Below are 19,220 nucleotides of genomic sequence, written 5' to 3' on the forward strand. Positions count from 1 at the left end.
CACTACACTACCGTTAGTCAATATTATAGATGTTGCTGTTAAGTGCCATAATATCAATTCCAACTCATAACGACCCTGTGTAGTGTTTTTGAGGAGTTACTGGTAGATTTGAACCACTAACTTTGTGGTTAGAAGTCCAGTGCTTATCCTACAACGCCACACCAGTACTGTTGCCATTGTTGTTGCTAAGTGCTGTCGAGTCAGTTCCAACTCGTTAGCAACCCTGTTTAGGGTTTCACAGGAGCAGCTGGTCGGTTTGAACTGCTGACCTTGTGGCTCGCAGTCCAGTGCTGATCCTACAGCACCACACCAGAAGTCCTTTATTTTACCTGTAAGCGAAGACCAAGCTGAGGGAAAGGTCACAGTGAAAACTGCTGCTTTTAGAAATTAAACCTGAATTTCCACCAGAGCTCCTCTGTAACCTCTCAAGTTTTCTTACTGTTCCACAGAGACTCCACTCATATGTAAGGTACTGTAATGCTCCCAGTTCCCCAGGGCAGACCCAGCGTCAGACAGTCTTTTTTCCCTCATCAGGCCGCATGCCAGGTGAGGAGCCATGATTGTAGGATTAGAATGGACAGTGGCCTCGAGCGGTGTGATGTCTAGAGGTACTGAAAAGTCCCCATTCTTTATATAACATTTGCACTGGCAAGTACAATGCACATAGTCAGCCATACTTGCATTTCTTCTGGAGAATAAAGGATAGGGAAGATAAATATTTAAGGATGTTACTGTTTCTGGAGTGTGAAAATTTTTAAATTAAATTATAGGGAATACAAGAACTGAGGGTAGCTAAGACTTGTTCTATGAGTTTGCATACCCTAGGTTTTCCAGAGCCTATTGTTTCAGATTTTAGCCCTGCTGGGTTTTTCTATATGTAAATTCACAAGCTATTTAAGGAAAAAAATAACTGAATTTGGGGTTTGAAAAACCTGATCCCTGTTGTCATGCCCCATTATTTATATACTGGCAAACATATAAAATCATATATTCTCTGGCCCTGCTGGTGGTGGTGGTGTGCTGTTGAGTCAGTTCTGACTTACAACGACCCTGTACAGGTTTTTGAGATTGTAAGTGTTTACAGGTGCAGAAAATCTCATCTTTCTCCCGCAGAGGAGCTGGATTCGAACTGCTGACCTTGCAGTTAACAGCCCAACATGCTACCAGAACTCCTTTTGCAATAACATATTAAAATTGTTGTTGTTAAGTGCCATTGAGTCAGTTCTGAATCATTTTCTTCTCCCACAGAACAGCTGGTAGGCTTAAACCACTGCCTTTGTGGTTCATAGCCCAATGCTTATCCTAAGGAGCCAATCAAGATATACATGCATTTGAATTATGGTGTTAGTGAGGTGTTGTTTATTCTGCCAGAAGGATAAACAAATCTGCCTTAGAAGAAGCAGAACCAGAGTGTTCTTTAGCTGCGAGGATGGTGAGACTTCATCTGTTGTACTTTGCACATGTTGTCAGGAAGGATCAGTCCCTGGAGAAGGACATCATGTTTGGTAAAGTAGGGAGTCAGCAAAGAGAAAGACCCTCAGTGAGATGAATTGGTACAGTGACTGTAACAATGCATGTAACAGTGACAATTGTGAGGATGATGCAGTGTTTCATATGTGGGGTTGGTATGAATCAGAACTGGCTCGATGGTACCTAACAACAACATCAACAACACATATATAGACACTAAGTTTCATTAAGTGTAATATTGATCCCCTAGTTGCTATGGTTTTGTCCTCATCTTCTTTCTCCTCCTTTCCTTCTTCTCTTGAACTTGATGCATATAGACCATTCATCCCTATTTGGAAAAGAAATGGTAATTAACAGTGACACAGTTCTACCTAAGGAGTGTAATTGTTGCCGCTTGCTCATGGTAGCCCCATGCTCTGCGATCTGAAGTGCTACCTGGTTCTGTGCCATCCCCATGATCTGTTTCAGATTCTTGTGGCCCATAGGGTTTTCACTGACTTACTTTTGGAAATAAATTGCCAGACCTTTTTTTCCTATTCTTAGTCTAGCAATTGTTGTGAAACCTATTCAGCAGCATGTAAGTCTCCACTCACTGATGGGTGGTGGCTTTTGTGCAGGGCACTGGCCAGGTAACCAACCTTCTTCTCCCCATGGAAAATGAGGATTCTACCACTGAGCAATCACTGTCCCCAATAAGGAGTGAAAGGGGCGTCTTTAATTTGAAACCTGAGAACAGGTTTACTTACAAGGAGCAACACTCCCTTGGGCCCAGCTAACTTCATGTGCATGTCAAGTAACTGATACGAAATCTATCAGTAGGGATTGCACAAACCTAGGGTAACAAAGCAATCTAGTTTGTAAGTATGTGTGCTTGCCCTGAAATCCTGAAATGACATGAGAGTTACATCAAACCATCATGAACCTCTTGTGCTTGACACACAAGCAGGCACTTACGCTTTTCTAAAAGAATTCTTATTTCATTTTCCAAAACACGGCAAATATTTTTCACTTAGGTGCCTGCCTTCTCTTTTTAAAAACCTTGGCAAAACTATTTTTGGTAGAACTAAGATCCAGAGATGGTGGCTTCTGCTTGTGAAATATCGGGTCTCAGCTATAGAACTAGTTTGGGCACAGTGGTCTGATGTAATAGCTACAACGGTGACTTCTCCTCCTACTCAGCTTCTACTGGGTACCAAGGTTAACATAAGCATGAATAAAATGCACTTTCACTTACAATACTTACCTACATTTTTTCTAGATGGATCCCCAATACTTTTATTTTTAAAAAGGTAAATTCGTAGATGAAACAGTAGAACTTTCATTACCCGTCCTTTACTTAGAATACAATTTACAAACATTTATGATTTGAAACAGCCCATAATTACTTAAGTGTAACAAAACCAGAGCCTCAAAAGGTTTGACTGTGACATTTGTTGAAACTGCCCATTGGGGCAGAGTAAGATTCAGATTGCGGGGTCCCCACTGGGCTCCTGGTGTGGTACTGTAGAATAAGCGCTGAACTGTGAACCACAAGGCCAGCAGTTCAGACTTATCAGCTGCTCCTCAGAAACCCTGTTACAAGGTCAGTATGAGGCGGAATCGACTTGACAGCACTTAGTAACAACAACAATGCAAAAGCTTAAACCTTCTATTTCTGTTTTAATCTATTTCAGACCACTTAGTTACAGGTTATTGACCTCAGCAAGTTCAGCAGGAGTAAAGTGCAGGTGTTCCTAAGCCTCATTCATTAATTGACTCTTTATCATTTTTAAATTTGAGTCAGCATCTTGATCATAGTGTACAAGTTCCTCTCTGTTCAATCTGTGACAAGAAGTTTAGGAAGGATATGAATTGTGTAGTCAAGATCACAGGGGGAACGCTTAACCCCTTCTGGAGAAAAAGCTGTCTTCAAATACCAATGGCTGTTGTTGTTTAGTGCCTTCGAGTATGTTCCGACTCATAGCAACACTGTATAGGGTTTCCAAAGAACAACTGGTAAGTTTAAACCACCAACCTTCTGGTTTAAACCGACCTTGTGGTCCTGTGCTTTATTCCACAGCACACCAGGGCTCCTCCTGGGATAATGGATGATGGTATTTTCTTTGAATTTTCTCATTTTAACAGAAATATTCAATGGTCTCTTTTAAAAACAGGTATGTTTTAAACAACTGTGTTTTTTTTCCAAGTGTGCATCAACTATAATAAAACACTATCCTACCTACATTGGAGGGTAGAAATAGTAATTAGTCTAGGATTTAGTTGTCAGAGAGCTGACAATCCAGTAAGAAAAAGATGTTGGAACGTTAATAGGTATAATGTTGTTGTTAAAGTACCATGGAGTCAGTTCTGACTCATAGCGACCCTGCACAGGGTTTCCAAGGCTATAAATCCTTACAGGGGCAGAAAGCTTCATCTTTCTCCCGCGGAGAAGCTGGTAGTTTCAAACTGCTGACCTTGGGGTTAGCAGCCCAATTCTTAACCACTATGCTACCAGAGATCCTTAAATAGGTATAATAGAAGGTTTGAAAAAAAAGATACAAGAGATCTATGTTAAGTAAAGGAAGGCAACGTTTTCTGCCTGGGAGGATCCAGGATGCTTTATAGAAAAAGTGACAATTAAGTTTACCGGAATTTTTACTACTTCAGGCTGATCATCAGGCTGATCATGTTTCTTTTCATCAGTTCTTATTGTAGCTTTGAAAGGATTTGGTTTGCTAGTTAAATACTTGGCACTAAAAAAAAAAGACTTCAAATGCAGATAACCCTATTGCTTCTTTCCATATGTCTTAATTAACTTAATTTACAAAGCCTAGACAGAGTTGACATTTTTGATTATGGATTTGAAAGCTAGAGTAGGTAGTGATATATCAATGAGCAATATAGCTCTCCCCTCGTACTAAACAGTCAGTAAACTTACTCAGTTGGATCACATGATCAGCCAATTATGTATTTCAAGTAACATAGGTCAACTATTTTTATTATTTTATTTTTATTTTTTCAAGTTGTTTACTGTTGAATAACCATTAATTGGATCCTGGGGGTTTTTTTGTTTTTGTTTTTGTTGTGAATTGAGCGCAGGTTTACAGGACAGATCATAAATCCCACATTTAACAAAGAGGAAGACCCCCAGCAAGATGGATTGGAAAACTGGCAGCATCAATGGGCTTAAGTATGGCAACAATTGTGAGGCTGGCACAGGACCGGACAGGGTTTCATTCTGTTGTATGTTGTTGTTGTTGTTGTAAGTGCCGTTGAGTCGGTTCCGACCCATAGCGACCCTGTACAGGGTTTCCGAGAGTGTAAATCTTTACGGGAGTAGAAAGCCTCATCTTTCTCCCGCGGAGCGGCTGGTAGTTTCAAACCGCTGACCTTAAGGTTCGCAGCCCGATTCGTAACCACTACGCTACCAGAGCTCCTTATGTAGGGTTGCTATAAATCGGTACCAACTCAATGGCACCTAACAACAAAAACAACACTTGGTATCAAGGCGTTCTGGAAGCGTAGTGGTTACAAGTCAGGCTGCTAACCTCAAGGTCAGCAGTTCAAAACTACCAGCTGTTCCATGGGAGAAAGATGAGGCTTTCTGCCCCAGTAAAGATATACAGCCTCGGAAACCCTATACAGGATCACTATGTGTCAGAACCGACTCCATGGCACACCACCACCACCACACTTAGTATCATTACAATGATTACAGTCCCCTCCATGTGCCATCAGTTTGCAGTATTTACCGGTGTTCACTTTAACTCTTGCCCTCCTCCTTGTCTTCCACTACTTTCACCTTCCTTGTGTCAACCTCTGTCTTGGTGTGTATTGCCCACCCCACTACGCAAGTTAGCACGTGTCTACCCTCTAGCCAGTGAGTAATTTCCCCTTTCCTCCCACTCCTGGTAAACTATCAGAGGCTGTTTCTTTTAGCAAGCAAACCTTTTCTTAACTTTTTACAACAGTGGTCTCATACAATATTTGTCCTTCTGTGATGGCGTAATTGCACTCATAGGAGCCTAGTTTTAAGTTGCATTAATTGTATCTGCCTTCATGGAGCGCTCCTCTCTGTGTACTTTGTGGAGTGAATAAATCTGGGATGGTTAACAGGGATTGGAGTCCTTGGGTAGTGCAAACAGTTAACACACTCTACTGTCAATCTAAAGCTTGGAAGGTTCAAGTCCACCCAGAGGTGCCCCAGAAGAAAGCCTATTGAAATTCCTATGGAGCACAGTTCTGCTCTGAAACACTTGGGACCATTATGCGTCAGAGTCAACTTGATGGTTAGCAGCAGGTTTTAGTCACAGTGTTTTATTGTGACTAAGAACCACTTACCTTACCACTTCCTATTCCTCCCACACACAACTACCAGTGAAGAAGTCAGGAAAATAGTAAATGCCTGAGGGCTGCCATAGCTTCCCAGGCAGGTGGTATTATAATATTTAGAACAGTCTATATCTTCAAGGTTGATTTCTGAGGAGGATTCCGTTATGGATTCTATTGAGAAGAAACTCACAAGGGAGGGAATTTCAAATTCTCCAAAGCAAAGTACCAGTGGTGGTGGTGGTGGTGGTGATGTGCCATCGAGTTGATTCCAACTCACAGCAACCCTGTACAGTTTCCGAGGCTGTAAGTCTTTACTGGAGCAGAAAGACTCATGTTTCACCTTTGGAGTGGCTGGTGGATTCAAAGTGCTGACCTTGTGGTTAGCAACCTAGTATGCTATCAGGGGCCAATATTTATGGATTATTGTTATGTAATTCACCTTGGAGACTATTTTGATCCAGTGATAGATAGTTGCATCTGTAACCTGTCAAGGAAAGTAATCCATTTCAACCCTGTAGGCCCTGGCCCTGCCAAGTCAGCCGCAGTTCCAGCCATCACATTGTGTTGTTGTTAAGTTCCACTGAGTCTGTTCTGAGCCATAATGACCTTGTATAGGGTTTCCTACCTAAATAAGTTTGAACCGCCGATCTTGTGGTTCAAGCTGACCTTGCAGTCCTGTGCATTAACCCACAGTGCTGCACCAGGACTCCCATCACATTGTTGTTGTTAAGTGCCAATGAGTTGGTTCTGACTCATAGAGACCCTGTATTGGGTTTCCAAGGAGCAGTTGTTGAGCTTGAACCGCCAGCCTTGCAGTTCAAACTGATGTTGCAATCCAGCACATTAACCCACAGCGCCATACCAAGACTCCTTGTGTTTTGCCTGCAAACGAAGACCACACTGAGGAAGAGGTACCAGTGAAACTTGCCATTGTTCAGAAATTGAACCTTAGTTAACTGGGGTTTTCACTAACATGCTGTATCCCCAACAAAATACACATTAATTTTTTTCAATGTATTCTGAAACTAAGCTAGTCAGGTTTTGCAGTTGAAGATGGGAAATAAATGGCAAAACACCAGGGTTTTCTCCCCTAGGTGGAGTGGATATGTTCTGCTTCCCAATAATATTAGATGGTCTAATCAGACCCACAAACAGCATTGTAATATTAGTACCCAATTGGGCTGCCTATTTGTTTGATTTAGTAAATTCCTCTCGTTGCTTTCATACACAGTGACCTAAAAAAAGAAATATTATTCCCAAGAGTGCTTTTGGGATTGTTTGTTTAAATTAAGTTTCATTTGGATTTAATCTTAACCAAATCTTTAGAGAACCAGGCAAGCTCTCAGTAATGAAGTGTTGTGTGTTTGAACCAATGAAAGAAGCTGCCAAACTGTAAGGATTCCTCAGTAAATGAGTGGGCTTTATAATGTTACACTTGGGTGGCACAAGCCGAGTGCTAGATGATTAGTTTATGGTCTAGATCATTGTATTTTTATTACACTCATAAAATCTGTGTTTCTCCTCATTTTCGTAATGGCTTCAATGAGCTTCTATACCTTCTAAAGGCACATTAAATTGTTATGTGATGAAAGTACCGATTTAGTGGAGCTGGCTTTAAAGCTGAAAGTAAGACACATGTTTTGAATTCTCATCTTATTGTTGGCTTTGCACTAAGTAAATGGAAAGCGCATGGGTTTGAGCATAACTCATATTTATTTGTGGGCTTTTTCGTAAATACTTCAGTTGGTTTCTATTAAATTCCAATATAACTGATACACAATGAGGTGCCTTTAAGGATATTGACTATTTCTATCACATGGGAATATAAATCAATATTAAAAGAGGAAAAAATTATGTACATGTCTGAGTTTTTAAATGTAATTTAAAGGTAGAATTTAATAACACTGACTATGAAAAGGCATTTTATATTTGAGATACATGGATTTTTAAATAACAAGATCTAAATTGGATTGTTCTGTCTGTATTTAAGAGAAATAGAAGCTCTCTTGAATACTGAATTCACTTCTAAACACAGTTGCTCATAAAAAATTTTTTGTGAAGTTAACGTAACTCGTTGCAGAAAGAGCAGAATATTCTTCACTGTAGAAATTAATATGCTAATAAAAGTGTGCAAATTCCCCATCAGTGTAACCCCATAAGAGTAATGCTTAAAGGACTTGTGTTGTATTCATCCACAGGTTTGCAGCCACAAAGTTGTGACTTGTGTTTGAAAAGAAGTTTGGGTTGGAGCGCTTCTGTCTCTTATCACTCCTGTGGGTTGATATGTACACCGATTTGTTTCTTCTGCCTCTACTTATTTGTAACATGCCTTTTCTGGACTATTACAATAGTTTGGGGTTTGTTTTCATATGAATGACAATGTCTAGATTCTGGCTTCACTTCCTGGTAAATGTCACTATGCATAATGTCCTTCTAACACCAAAAATCTTTCAGAACCTGCTTCTGATAGGGTAGCTTTGGCAAAGCAAAATATTTCTCTAATCATGCAAAACAATGACAGCCCAGAAAACAGAGCATATCAACAGATTTGAGGTGGCTTTATGCTGGGAACTGAGCGAGCATTTTCACAACCACTTCAGTCTGCCTGATGATGAAGAGGCCACATTAGATACCACCTTGTTTGTTTTGTGTTGTGTTGTAGAAAGTTTCTTTTACAGATCAAAAGTTGGGAAACCAAGCAGCTGAACATAGAACTGAGGAGCTTTGAAGAGACAAGGAATGCAGTCACTGGATGTTTTTGTTGTTGGTTTTTTTTTTTTTTTTCTTCTTTTTTTAATATTTCATGGAAGCGTGCAAAGCGTGGGTCCAGTTTATTCAGAGAGTTGAAGGCAGCTGCAGAGTAAAAGTGTCTAATGAAAATGAAATAAATTTCCTGTGAATGGAATAAATTTTGATTGTGTTTCTGAGTGCAGTAATTATACATGTCATGCAGTAATTAGGCAGTTACACTGTGGCCATGGTGCCTTTCTTTGTCTGCAGATGGTCTGGGAGAGCGGCTGTGTGGTTATTGTCATGCTGACGCCCCTCACGGAGAATGGAGTCAAGCAGTGCTACCACTACTGGCCAGATGAAGGTTCTAACCTTTACCACATCTATGAGGTACTTAAACCAAATGCATCTGCTTGGAAAGTTGACTGTAAGTGCATGGGTTGGTATCATGCTGGGCACAGCATTACTTAGCACCATTCCACCCAAGGTGAACCTGCCTTCAACCAGTGTAAGAGGCATAGAGTCACTCTGTCCTCAGCAGCCACATCTTCAATAGAATTCCATGCAGTGCTCACTCACCACCACCACAAGAAGGAAAAGGAATAGCTAAGTGGAGACACTCCAGTTCTTTGAAAGAGGCTGGAATAGCAGACGTTTTGCTAGGAAGGTTAGTGCTTTCTGTCTTTAGAGTAATCGAGGACTAGTTCACCCAGGAGCACCTCAGAAGAAAGATCTGACCATCGATCTACTGACACCGCCCCCTCCCCAGCACTGAAAACCCTGCGGAGCACAGTTGTACTCTGACACACACAGGGGCACCATGAGTTGAATTCAACTTGACATCAACTGGTTGTTTGTTTTGTTGTTTTTTAAAGTAGGTTCTCCAATGTTGCATTGTAGAAAGAGATCCAAACACTAAAAACAGCTATAGCTATGTGGTTCTGAATTGGACTCTGGGGTAAATTGTATGTTTTCCATTTTTAAATTTTTATAAATACAATGCTGACAGAAAGTATGAAAAAAAAAAAAAAAAAAAAACCATATTTACTTCCCCAGGGCGGTCCATTGAATCAGGCCCCATATAACAGGCCTTTAAATAGGGTCTGTCTTTAAAAAGAACCCTGCTATTATTCTAATTGCTTATTGATTTCTTTGGCTGAGCAGTGTGGTCTTTACACTGCTCTGTTTAGAGGCTTGTGTATGTAGCATTTGACCTTTTTATTTGAGGATAACCTGCTGACAAGCTTATTTCCCTTGCTGGATTTTCTATCCACATTAGGAATGAACTAAATAAACTTGGGCATTTAAACAAGCACAAGTATGCATCATTTAGTTCTATTTTGCATTAAAATTAATCAGAACACTGAGACCCACAGTAGGAAGCATGTTAGAAGCTTAAAGATTAAGCCTAAATCACAGAGTTGTGGCTTTTAGGTCACTGCAAATAGACTTAAATGTGAAAAGTGATTTGGTAGTAGCAATAAATTTGGTAATATACCTCTATGCATCTTTTGTTTTTCTTGGAGCCCTATTGTGTGTGGTGCTGTAGGATAAGCACTGGACTGCTAACTAAAAGGTTGGTGTTTCAAACCCAACAGCCGCTCTAGGAAACCCTAAACAGGGTCATTATGAGTCGAAACCAACACTATGGCACATAACAACAACATGCATCTTTGTTTTTCTTAGTTCAAAATCCCAGTGTATGCTACTTTAGATGAAATATAAGTGGAAGAGGAACTTAAATTATGCATTCAGCAGAGCACTTAGATTTATTGGTGTTTTTGTTTGAAAGCCTATTAAACCCCTAGGTAACATCAAAACGACAACAAAGTGATCTTTGATATGAACCATGTTAAAATTAAGAGGGGGAGGGAGCCATTAAGCCAGTTGTCAAGTCATCTGCAACATAAATATGTCTTCCTTGGAGTGTTTATCCTTTTCTGGTAGTGCAATGGGTATGAATTGGGCTGCTAATCTCACGGTCAGCAGTTCCAAACTACCAGAGGAGTCTGTGGAAGAAACACGAGGCTTTCTGCTCCCTTCAAGGATTTACAGCCTTGGAAACCTTATACAGTATCTCCATGAGATTCTTTTTAGGAATCCTAGTGTGACGTTGTTGGTTAATGGGCTGGACTGCAAAATCATTTCAAACCACAAAGCTCAACAGCTGCTCCACGGAAACCCTGTACAGGGTCGCTATGGGTCGAAACTGACTCAACAGCACTTAACAACAACAACAACAACAACCTCCAAAGTAGCTTCATATTCAGCTGTGCTTTAGATTCATGATGCCCACGTCTTTTCTGTTTTCTTTTTTCTCCTCTTACATCCATGCAGGTAAATTTGGTCTCTGAGCACATCTGGTGTGAGGATTTTCTAGTAAGAAGCTTTTATCTGAAGAATCTCCAAACCAATGAGACTCGGACGGTGACCCAGTTCCATTTCCTTAGTTGGTATGACCAGGGCGTTCCATCCTCCACGAGATCACTTCTGGATTTCCGAAGGTATCACAAAGAGCCAAATAGATTAATGTCTTCATAGTATGGGCATCAGATAAAAGGACACACATTTTAATACCAGATTTCCTTGTTTCTAAGATGCCTTCAGTTGTAAGATGTTCCATCTATTTTATAATTGCTTCCAGAAGGAAGGAGAGGAAATGAGAGGAGGATTATATTAAATGTACATATTAATAATGAGATGTTTCCTGGCTTTAGAGGTGTTAAAATGTAATGGGGGTGGGGAGGAATGGGCATCTTAGAATTACGGAAATATGGTAATTATCTTTGATAAGGTTCATCAGCTGATGAATTCTCCTAAAGTTTATATTTCAGATATTAATGAATAAAGCCCAGATATTAAACTCATCCACTTGAATATGATGTTGAGATTTAAGAAATTTAGATCCAGACTCTAAAATGAATAATTCTAGATGAAATCCTCCGTGTAGTTAGCACAGGACATATAGATATATTAGTGCAATTTTGAAATTGACTGTGTTTTTTTGTTTTTGTTTTTTTTTTTAATTCAGTCTTCTGTTCATTACTCAAGTGTTACTTTCAGCCAATGAATTGTCTTGTTTTATCATGTATTTATTGAACTGTTGAAATGCTAGACTCTGTCTTACAGGAAGGTATTGACAATGCAAAAAAAGAAGAAAAAAAAAAAAGCAAAATTTAGGACTGAAGTTTTGATTTTACATCAGATTTGGTGGTAACAGCTGGTTACCACTGGCTGCTTGACGGTGGTAAATGAAAAAGCAATTACAAAGAAAGTGAAGTCTTGGAGCAGTATTAATAACCAAGTTCTAAATTATATGGAACCTCTCATGTTCAACTGTTTCTAAGGAAAACAAATACATATTCAGAACAAGGAATTACAGAATAGGACAAGCGTGCATTTATTAAACCAGCCTTACACATGGTCATAAAGCAATTTGTAACTCAACAGCTATTCATACTTGATTATAGAGTTGTTTAATTAAGAGAGAGGTTAAAAAAGCAAGTATTGTCAAAGATTGGGGTTTTAGCTATATCTCTGGGATTATTGTTTAAGAGTATATGTTTCAGATTCTTAAAGTTGTTATGACATTATTTCTTTTGCCTTTTAGTTTACTTTGAAAAGTAAAAGACTTTTTTTTTTTTTTGATACTTCTTTGGATCAAGTGGCATGTGAATGAGCTTGAGGAGAGACAAGAATTTGGTGTCATCTACATAAAACACAGTCAGTGACCACTGTCCCACTCTGCCACTTCTCCAAGAGATACAGTGTGCCTTGTGGATCCATAATACTGAATGCATAGTAAAACAGTTACTATCCACAAGTTCCTCCTGATCCATCCGAAGTTCTTGATTTGATATATATTTCTCAATACAAATTTACTGCCAAAGACATATTTTAAAATCTTGTATAGGGTCTATTTCCTGAATCAAAATCTTCAAAAAAGCAGTCATTGCTTGCAAAATGGATACTACTATCAGAGATCACCATTCATCCTTAAATCCCTGTCTTCATGTGCATTCAGTGCACCCATATATGCATATGGGTATATGTATATATCATATACATATATGGAATCGAACATATACATAACCAACCCTCTGTGTTTATACTTCATTATGAAGAAAAAATGGATTCCCAAAATTCCCTTGCTCCAGAGTCTGTGGAGTTATGGTATGAGTAGATGTCTGTGAAATTCACAAGAAAGCAAGCACCCAGATACCATTTTGAATTCAAGCTGAAAACTTTGTTTGCCTTGCTTTATTAGTTCCTATGCAGTATTTCTGATGTGGTTGCCTTTCACATATGAACTGGACAATGGATATGAAAGATATGAATGATCACGTTATCAGAATGCACTGTGCTTAAACACAAATTGCTATTAGGTGATCATCTTTTGTAAAAACAGCCACCCAAATTTCAGCGGCCAAGAAAGGTGAGGCTACTTCTGACGACACTGGTCCTCTTAATGCACCAGGATTTCTCATCTGATTTTGAACAATAGACCAAGCATTCTAGCTCTGGCCTAGTATGTTAGTCAGGTGCTGAGATGTGTAATTAAATATTTCTTGAGCCCAGAGGAAGCACATTTACACTTTAAAGAGAAACTGCTAAGCTAAGAGATAATTAGCATCATATGTGAGGGCTTTGCTTTAAAAAAAAAATTATATATCTATCTCTATCTATTCTTCTCTCAGTTCTTGCTGTGTGCAATGGCATTTACTAACACTGCTCACTGTAAAAATGGACAAACCCTTACTTTGCCAGCTAATTAGCGGTGGCCAGTGTCATTTTTGTGATGTTGCAGCTAGTAATATGAGCCCAGTTGCATAGTCACAAAAGTGATCATTGGAGACTGTGACTCTGCTGCAGGGACAATGTGGGAAGCCCCTTTTCTGAGCCTCTAACGACCTCTGACCTTTGCTTGCTGATGGTTTGCATGACGATTTCTTTTTCACTCAGTGATCCATGGGTTGGTTTGTATTACTAATCATTCTTTCTCAGTTAATTCCTCCTGTTGAAATATATCTAATACCATTTTTGTTTTCTGAATGTTTGAGACCTTTTGCTGACTGGTGATTTGTTCTAATAGAAATAAAGTAAGACAGCTATGCTTTATTTATCTTCATAAATAATCTGAAGTCAATTTTAGCTCAACTGGATGAAAACTTGCTGAGTACATGCAATGGTTTTACATTTTCACTTGTGATGTTCCAAGTTGTGATCATATAACTACATGATTCTTTTGTAAATATAAGTCTAAAAAAATAATAATAATAAGACCACATGGTACATATACTACGTTTCTCCTTATTTGTCTGTGATTGTTGGTAAATAAGTTTAGCATGGGGCACGGGCTGGTATGGAAATTAAACTTATAGCGAAACCTTCCTAAACCCTGCTGAGGCAGCCAGTCACAACATGTTTCAGAAAAATATTATTTTAAATATGCCATAAAGTAAAGACTGGAATTATAGGAGTGGAGAAGAAAATTACAGCTACATTAGCTAGTAATTAGCTTTTTAGCAACATTTCTTAGCAAAAGAGGTTATATGTGTTTTCCAGAGTCTTTAAATTTTCTGGAACCAGTACATTTTAAAGAAGAATATCTGGTTGTTATGTTTCTTTTCCTAACAGATCTTTTTTGTGCTTGTTCTATTGAGGGGAATGTGGAGGAATTAGCAAAACCTGGCCGTTGGCCAGTGTTTGAACATGCCCAAGTTTAGCTTAGTGTCTACAAACACAGATCAGACCATCCTGGATGAAACATAAGAGAATGTTGGAAATACAGAAAGTGATTCCCTGATCACATTAAAAAGTCCGCTAGTGAGAAATTCCCAGTAAATTCTTCTATACAAAGGTGAAAGGTGGTTAAAAGTGTAAAGCAGTCTTAGATTTGGTTTGACAGTTGAGCTTGCCTGATTCTACACACACACAGATTACCTTAGAGCATAAATTCACATTGCCTTTACAACCTGAATAAAGAATGGGAGATTTGGGGAGTACAATGAGTAAATCTATTTTTTAATCTGTTTTATTTACCAAGGGCCAGGAAATTTTAAGGTATTTTTGCATGCAAGTATCATTGATTTAATGAGTTCACTTTTACTTTCTCCAGTTTCCCCCCAGAACCTTAACAATGCAGGGTACACTCCATTCCCACCCCCCAAAAGAGAGGAAGAAAAATGCTTTAGCAGAAATAAAAATGTGACCATCAGGGCACTGGGTAACTAATGTTTCTGCGCTTTTTCCATTTTTAAAACATTTTGATGTGTTCCTCAGGCTTTAAAATAGTACTTGTTTTCATAGCTCAGGAAGCAACCCTAAATCACATTGTCACCAGGAACTGAGACTTTTAAAACAACCAATCCATACGTGTTGGTGTATCTTCTCTGTTGTACAACCCTGCTCCTGATTTTATGCTCTTCAGATTGGGGCACGCTGGGTGACGCAAACTGTTGACATGCTAGGCTGCTTCCCAGAAGGATGGAGGTTCAAGTCTTCCCACACGCACCTCAGATAAAAGGCCTTGCGATATATTTTTTTATATCAACCACTGAAAACCCTGTGGAGCACAGTTCTACTCTGACACACACGGGGGTCCTTCATGAGTCAGAAAAGGGATTTGGAAAAAAAACAGTAAGCAAAAAACCCTGCCATTTGAACTGTCGTTAAGTGCTGTCCAGTCAGTTCTGACTCATAGCAACTGTTTGGGCTGCAGGATATTAAATTATTTCTCAATTCTTCATCTACTGCACTCAACTTTTTCCTTTCCTATCCATTCCCACCTCCATTTCTTCTTGGGTTTTGGGGTTTTGTAGATCAAGTAACCAATTGATTTCATTTTTTTATTTTTGTTGTTGAATAGGCAAACCTTTACAAAGAAAGGTGACGTTCCCATTTCTGCTCCTAGGGAAAATTTTCCCATATTGTTATTCCTAATTTTAAATTTTTGCTTCATGACTTACATTTTAGAACACACTCCCTCACACATTTTTTTCTTTCCAGTGAACCAAGATTTTGTCTTTTATTTTCTTTATAATTATTTTATTGAGAATTGTGATGCACTTTGTAAATATTTTTGTTTGACTGAATTAAAAAACTTATGTGAAGAATTTTAAATCAGTCCTCGTGATTGGTTACAAAATCTTAAAATAAGCTTATTGGTAATTTTCAGATCTCTGATCCACAGTCTACACAATGAAGTTGTTTTCACACACTTAAAAATGAAAGAGATTTGTAAAATTAAAAAGATTTATCTTGATTTACTCATGTTTTCTCTGTCACTTAGATATCCTTACCAAGAAACTGACAGATTGAAAACATACTCTATAAGTTAGATTTTTAAGATGTGATATTTAGAAAATAATGGTAATACTATATTCCAGTATAATGTCTTGTTGTTGTTAGAATTTTGGCATAAATTATAGAAGTCAAAAATTTCAGTGATGGATGTAGACATTCATATCATAACAAAAAGTCAGATCAACTGAAGCATAGAAAAACAAAAACAAAGAAAGAGAAGAGAGGGAAAAGTTAAGAGAAAGGAATTTGGGTGGGGGTAAGATGATTGCTCCATTGGCCAAAGACTTGAATTCATTCTTGTGAAGAGTGGGGGAAATAACTTGGTGAAAATGTAGAATTGTTTTTAAGACTTTGTTTAATAAGTTAATATTGAAAAGAAAACATAAATCTTTAAAAATGTGTGTATAATCTGAATTTTCTTTGTCAACTATTGTGAAGTGTTTTGAAAGATCTGGAGTATTTTCTTTGGCTTACTAATAATTGTGGGTAATAGTACATAACTATAATTTTTATGTCTTTCTTTATTTCAGAAAAGTAAACAAGTGCTACAGGGGCCGTTCTTGTCCAATAATTGTTCATTGCAGGCAAGTACAACTTTTAACATGGATTAAGAAGATGTGCTACCTCAAAATATGTTGTTGTTAAGTGCCATAGAGTTGGTTCGACTCATAGCAACCCTATCTAGGGTTTCCAAGGAGTGGCTGGGGAGTTTGAACCACTGACCTTACAGTTCAAACCAACCTTATGGTCAAGTGCTTATCCTACAGCATCACATGAGGACTCCACCTCAAAATGTAAATTATCCAATTAAATATAGAAATTGAGCTTTTGAATTGCTTCTTAAATATATTTAAGTGCTAATTCTGAAGACATAAGCTTATTTTTCCATTTATTCATTATGCATATACAAACTGTCCATGGTATATTTTCTTTTTGGAAAACCACAGTGCTGGTTACTACTATAACCTACTTCCAAATGCTCATGCCCTGCTACCTTATTTTCTCCTAAAAGCTCATGGTGTCACAATGCAAACAGCTTAAGACAGTATTTTTGATCAATCACAGTATCTCAACCTCCCAGTGCACAAAGTGAGAATAAGGTGCATGGTGTTCATACACTTGGGATGAGTTATGAACATGCACAAGCTCTATAATTCCAATAATAACCACCTCATTACTTATGTAAATCTAGACCTTTGGATGAAAATTCAAAGGATCATATCTTCAAATAGGTTAAAGTCACATCCGTAGGAATAGATCCATTGAAAGAAAATTCAATCAAATGGCTCTCCTTTTACTTGGCTTGATGCTTAACTACTTTTGGTAAAGATCTTGTACTCAAATTTTTCAGCCTGGATCAAAAGGAAATCTGTCCCTAAAGTTCAAACACCAAGTCAGTCAATTCAGACAAGTGTTTGTGTGTCTGTCTGTCTGTCTGTGAGAGAGGAAGATGACACTACAGTAGTCTGACAGCCTCAATTGTAGAATAAAATGTATAAACATAGGTAAAAACTACTATTAATTGGAAACTTTTTGAGCATGCCTTAAGAAATTCAAGCGAATACCCATATCTCAACAGAAAAGTTAACTGCAGTCCTTTGTAGGAAACAGTAAGGATTAATGGTGGACAGTGCGTGATGCTCATTCTTTCATGGCACATTGAAGATTTATGAATATTATGAAAATACAGGTTCTGAAGTGTTTGTCTCAATTGCAGCTTTTCTTGCCATTTATTTCAGGAAACATGTTAAATCCAAACTCTGATTTTTTTCATTCTGAAAAATCAAGCCTATTGGCTTACCCATGTTTTCTCAGAATTATAGGCCAACATGCAAATCAGAAACTGAAAACAAGGTGATTTGTCATGTAGTCACATAATTATTGAAGTCCTGAGGTGGATTTTTCCCCCCTCTTAAAGTCATCATTTATTTATCTAGGAGTATAAGTAAAAACATTCTTCATATAAAAGTCAGTCTTGGATGTGAACAAAAGCCCTGTTTGATTCAAAGAGGATCTCTCAAACTTATGTAACCAAGTGGCAGTCTACATGAGGAAAATAAATGATTGAACACACTGCTCCTTATTTGAAAAAAAAAAAAAAAAAGATGTTGCTGGTACTACTTTTCTTCCAGAAAATCCATTTTCTTTTTTAACCCACTTGCTACTGTTGAAACACAATTCAAAACATTTTTACAACTTTGGTCCAGATGGTAAATACTCCAATTATAGCTGGTGGGAAGAGGAAGAAATGAAATGAGAGTGCTTTTTTAAGAATATGATTAAGTAACAAATGATATGCATATTTCTACCTCCCAGAGGGAGTGACACGTAGTAGAGGGGTTGGTACAATGTGATTCATCCGCCCAGACGGAAGCCTCCAGCCAGCCATGAGAGCTAACCCCTCCTAGAAGGCTGCCACCTCTACTCCGTGGATACCCAGTAATCATATAGAAAGTATCTTGCAAATATTTAAAATAGAAATGCCATCAAATATAAAGTACTCACACATTTCTTTCATTTTTTTTTTTTCCTGGTAAAACTCAGTATATCTTTGTCCAAAGAAGAGGAAAAAAAGAGAGAAAGAAAATATAGCCATGCATAAATAGTTAATCCCCTAAGAGCTGTCGGGACAGATGAAAGCATTCTGGTTTTTCTTTTTCCTTGTCTTCCGTTCTTCCTCCTACTTACCACCTCTCACCCCTGTGATTCTAACCCACTGGCTTTCTTCTTCCTATTTCTCTCCAATTCACAACCTTCCTTTCCTTTTGCTGGCCCCACTTAGGCATAGAATGAAGTGGATTGTTGCTAGCTGTTCTGTGTGTTTGGTTTAACCCTGTGTAGAAAGCATTTTCATTTTCTCTCCTTCTGTTGACAGCGATGGCGCAGGAAGAAGCGGCACCTACGTGCTGATTGACATGGTTCTCAATAAGATGGCCAAAGGTGAGATTCAAAAGCCGCCTGCTTTGTTGTGGCTGAGATGTGTGATGGCGTTGCTATGGCAACATAGGGTGTAATATTCACAGAAGGCCTTCAGAAAAAATTAGAGGATTTTTGTCCCTTTCCTGAATCATATTAAAGTTATTTGCAGCAAACACATTTCTGAGGCTTCTCCTTTGTTAGTAGGCTCTCCCCAGCATCTCATACTGTGCTTAGTACTTAGTAGGTACTTGATAAATATTTGTTGAAAGAATTATGATAAGAATATTAATATTGTGCACAATACAACCTTTGGATTTTTAAATGTCATGCTGGTTTAGAATTCCCTTAGTGTATTTTGTATAAATCATCACTGGCATTTAAAACTTTATTTTTAGAGTACTATTTATATGGGCTCAAGTGTGGCCACAATTGTGAGGTTGGCCCAGGACCAGACAGTGTTTCATTCTGTTGTACATAGGGTAGCC

At 38.4% G+C, this 19,220-nt stretch overlaps 1 protein-coding gene across 1 annotated transcript in view; it reads left to right on the forward strand.

The window, feature by feature from the left end:
* PTPRN2 (protein tyrosine phosphatase, receptor type, N polypeptide 2) overlaps positions 1-19,220 on the forward strand; it is a 1,341,366-nt gene that overhangs the window by 1,260,180 nt on the left and 61,966 nt on the right. Inside the window, exons 17-20 of the mRNA XM_006874435.1 lie at positions 8,782-8,901; positions 10,849-11,015; positions 16,347-16,400; positions 18,692-18,756. Coding sequence (XP_006874497.1) covers positions 8,782-8,901; positions 10,849-11,015; positions 16,347-16,400; positions 18,692-18,756 — 406 coding nt within the window. The remainder of the gene's footprint in view (positions 1-8,781; positions 8,902-10,848; positions 11,016-16,346; positions 16,401-18,691; positions 18,757-19,220) is intronic.

This window comes from Chrysochloris asiatica, unplaced genomic scaffold (genome assembly GCF_000296735.1).
Source record: "Chrysochloris asiatica unplaced genomic scaffold, ChrAsi1.0 scaffold00277, whole genome shotgun sequence".
NCBI lineage: Eukaryota > Metazoa > Chordata > Mammalia > Afrosoricida > Chrysochloridae > Chrysochloris > Chrysochloris asiatica.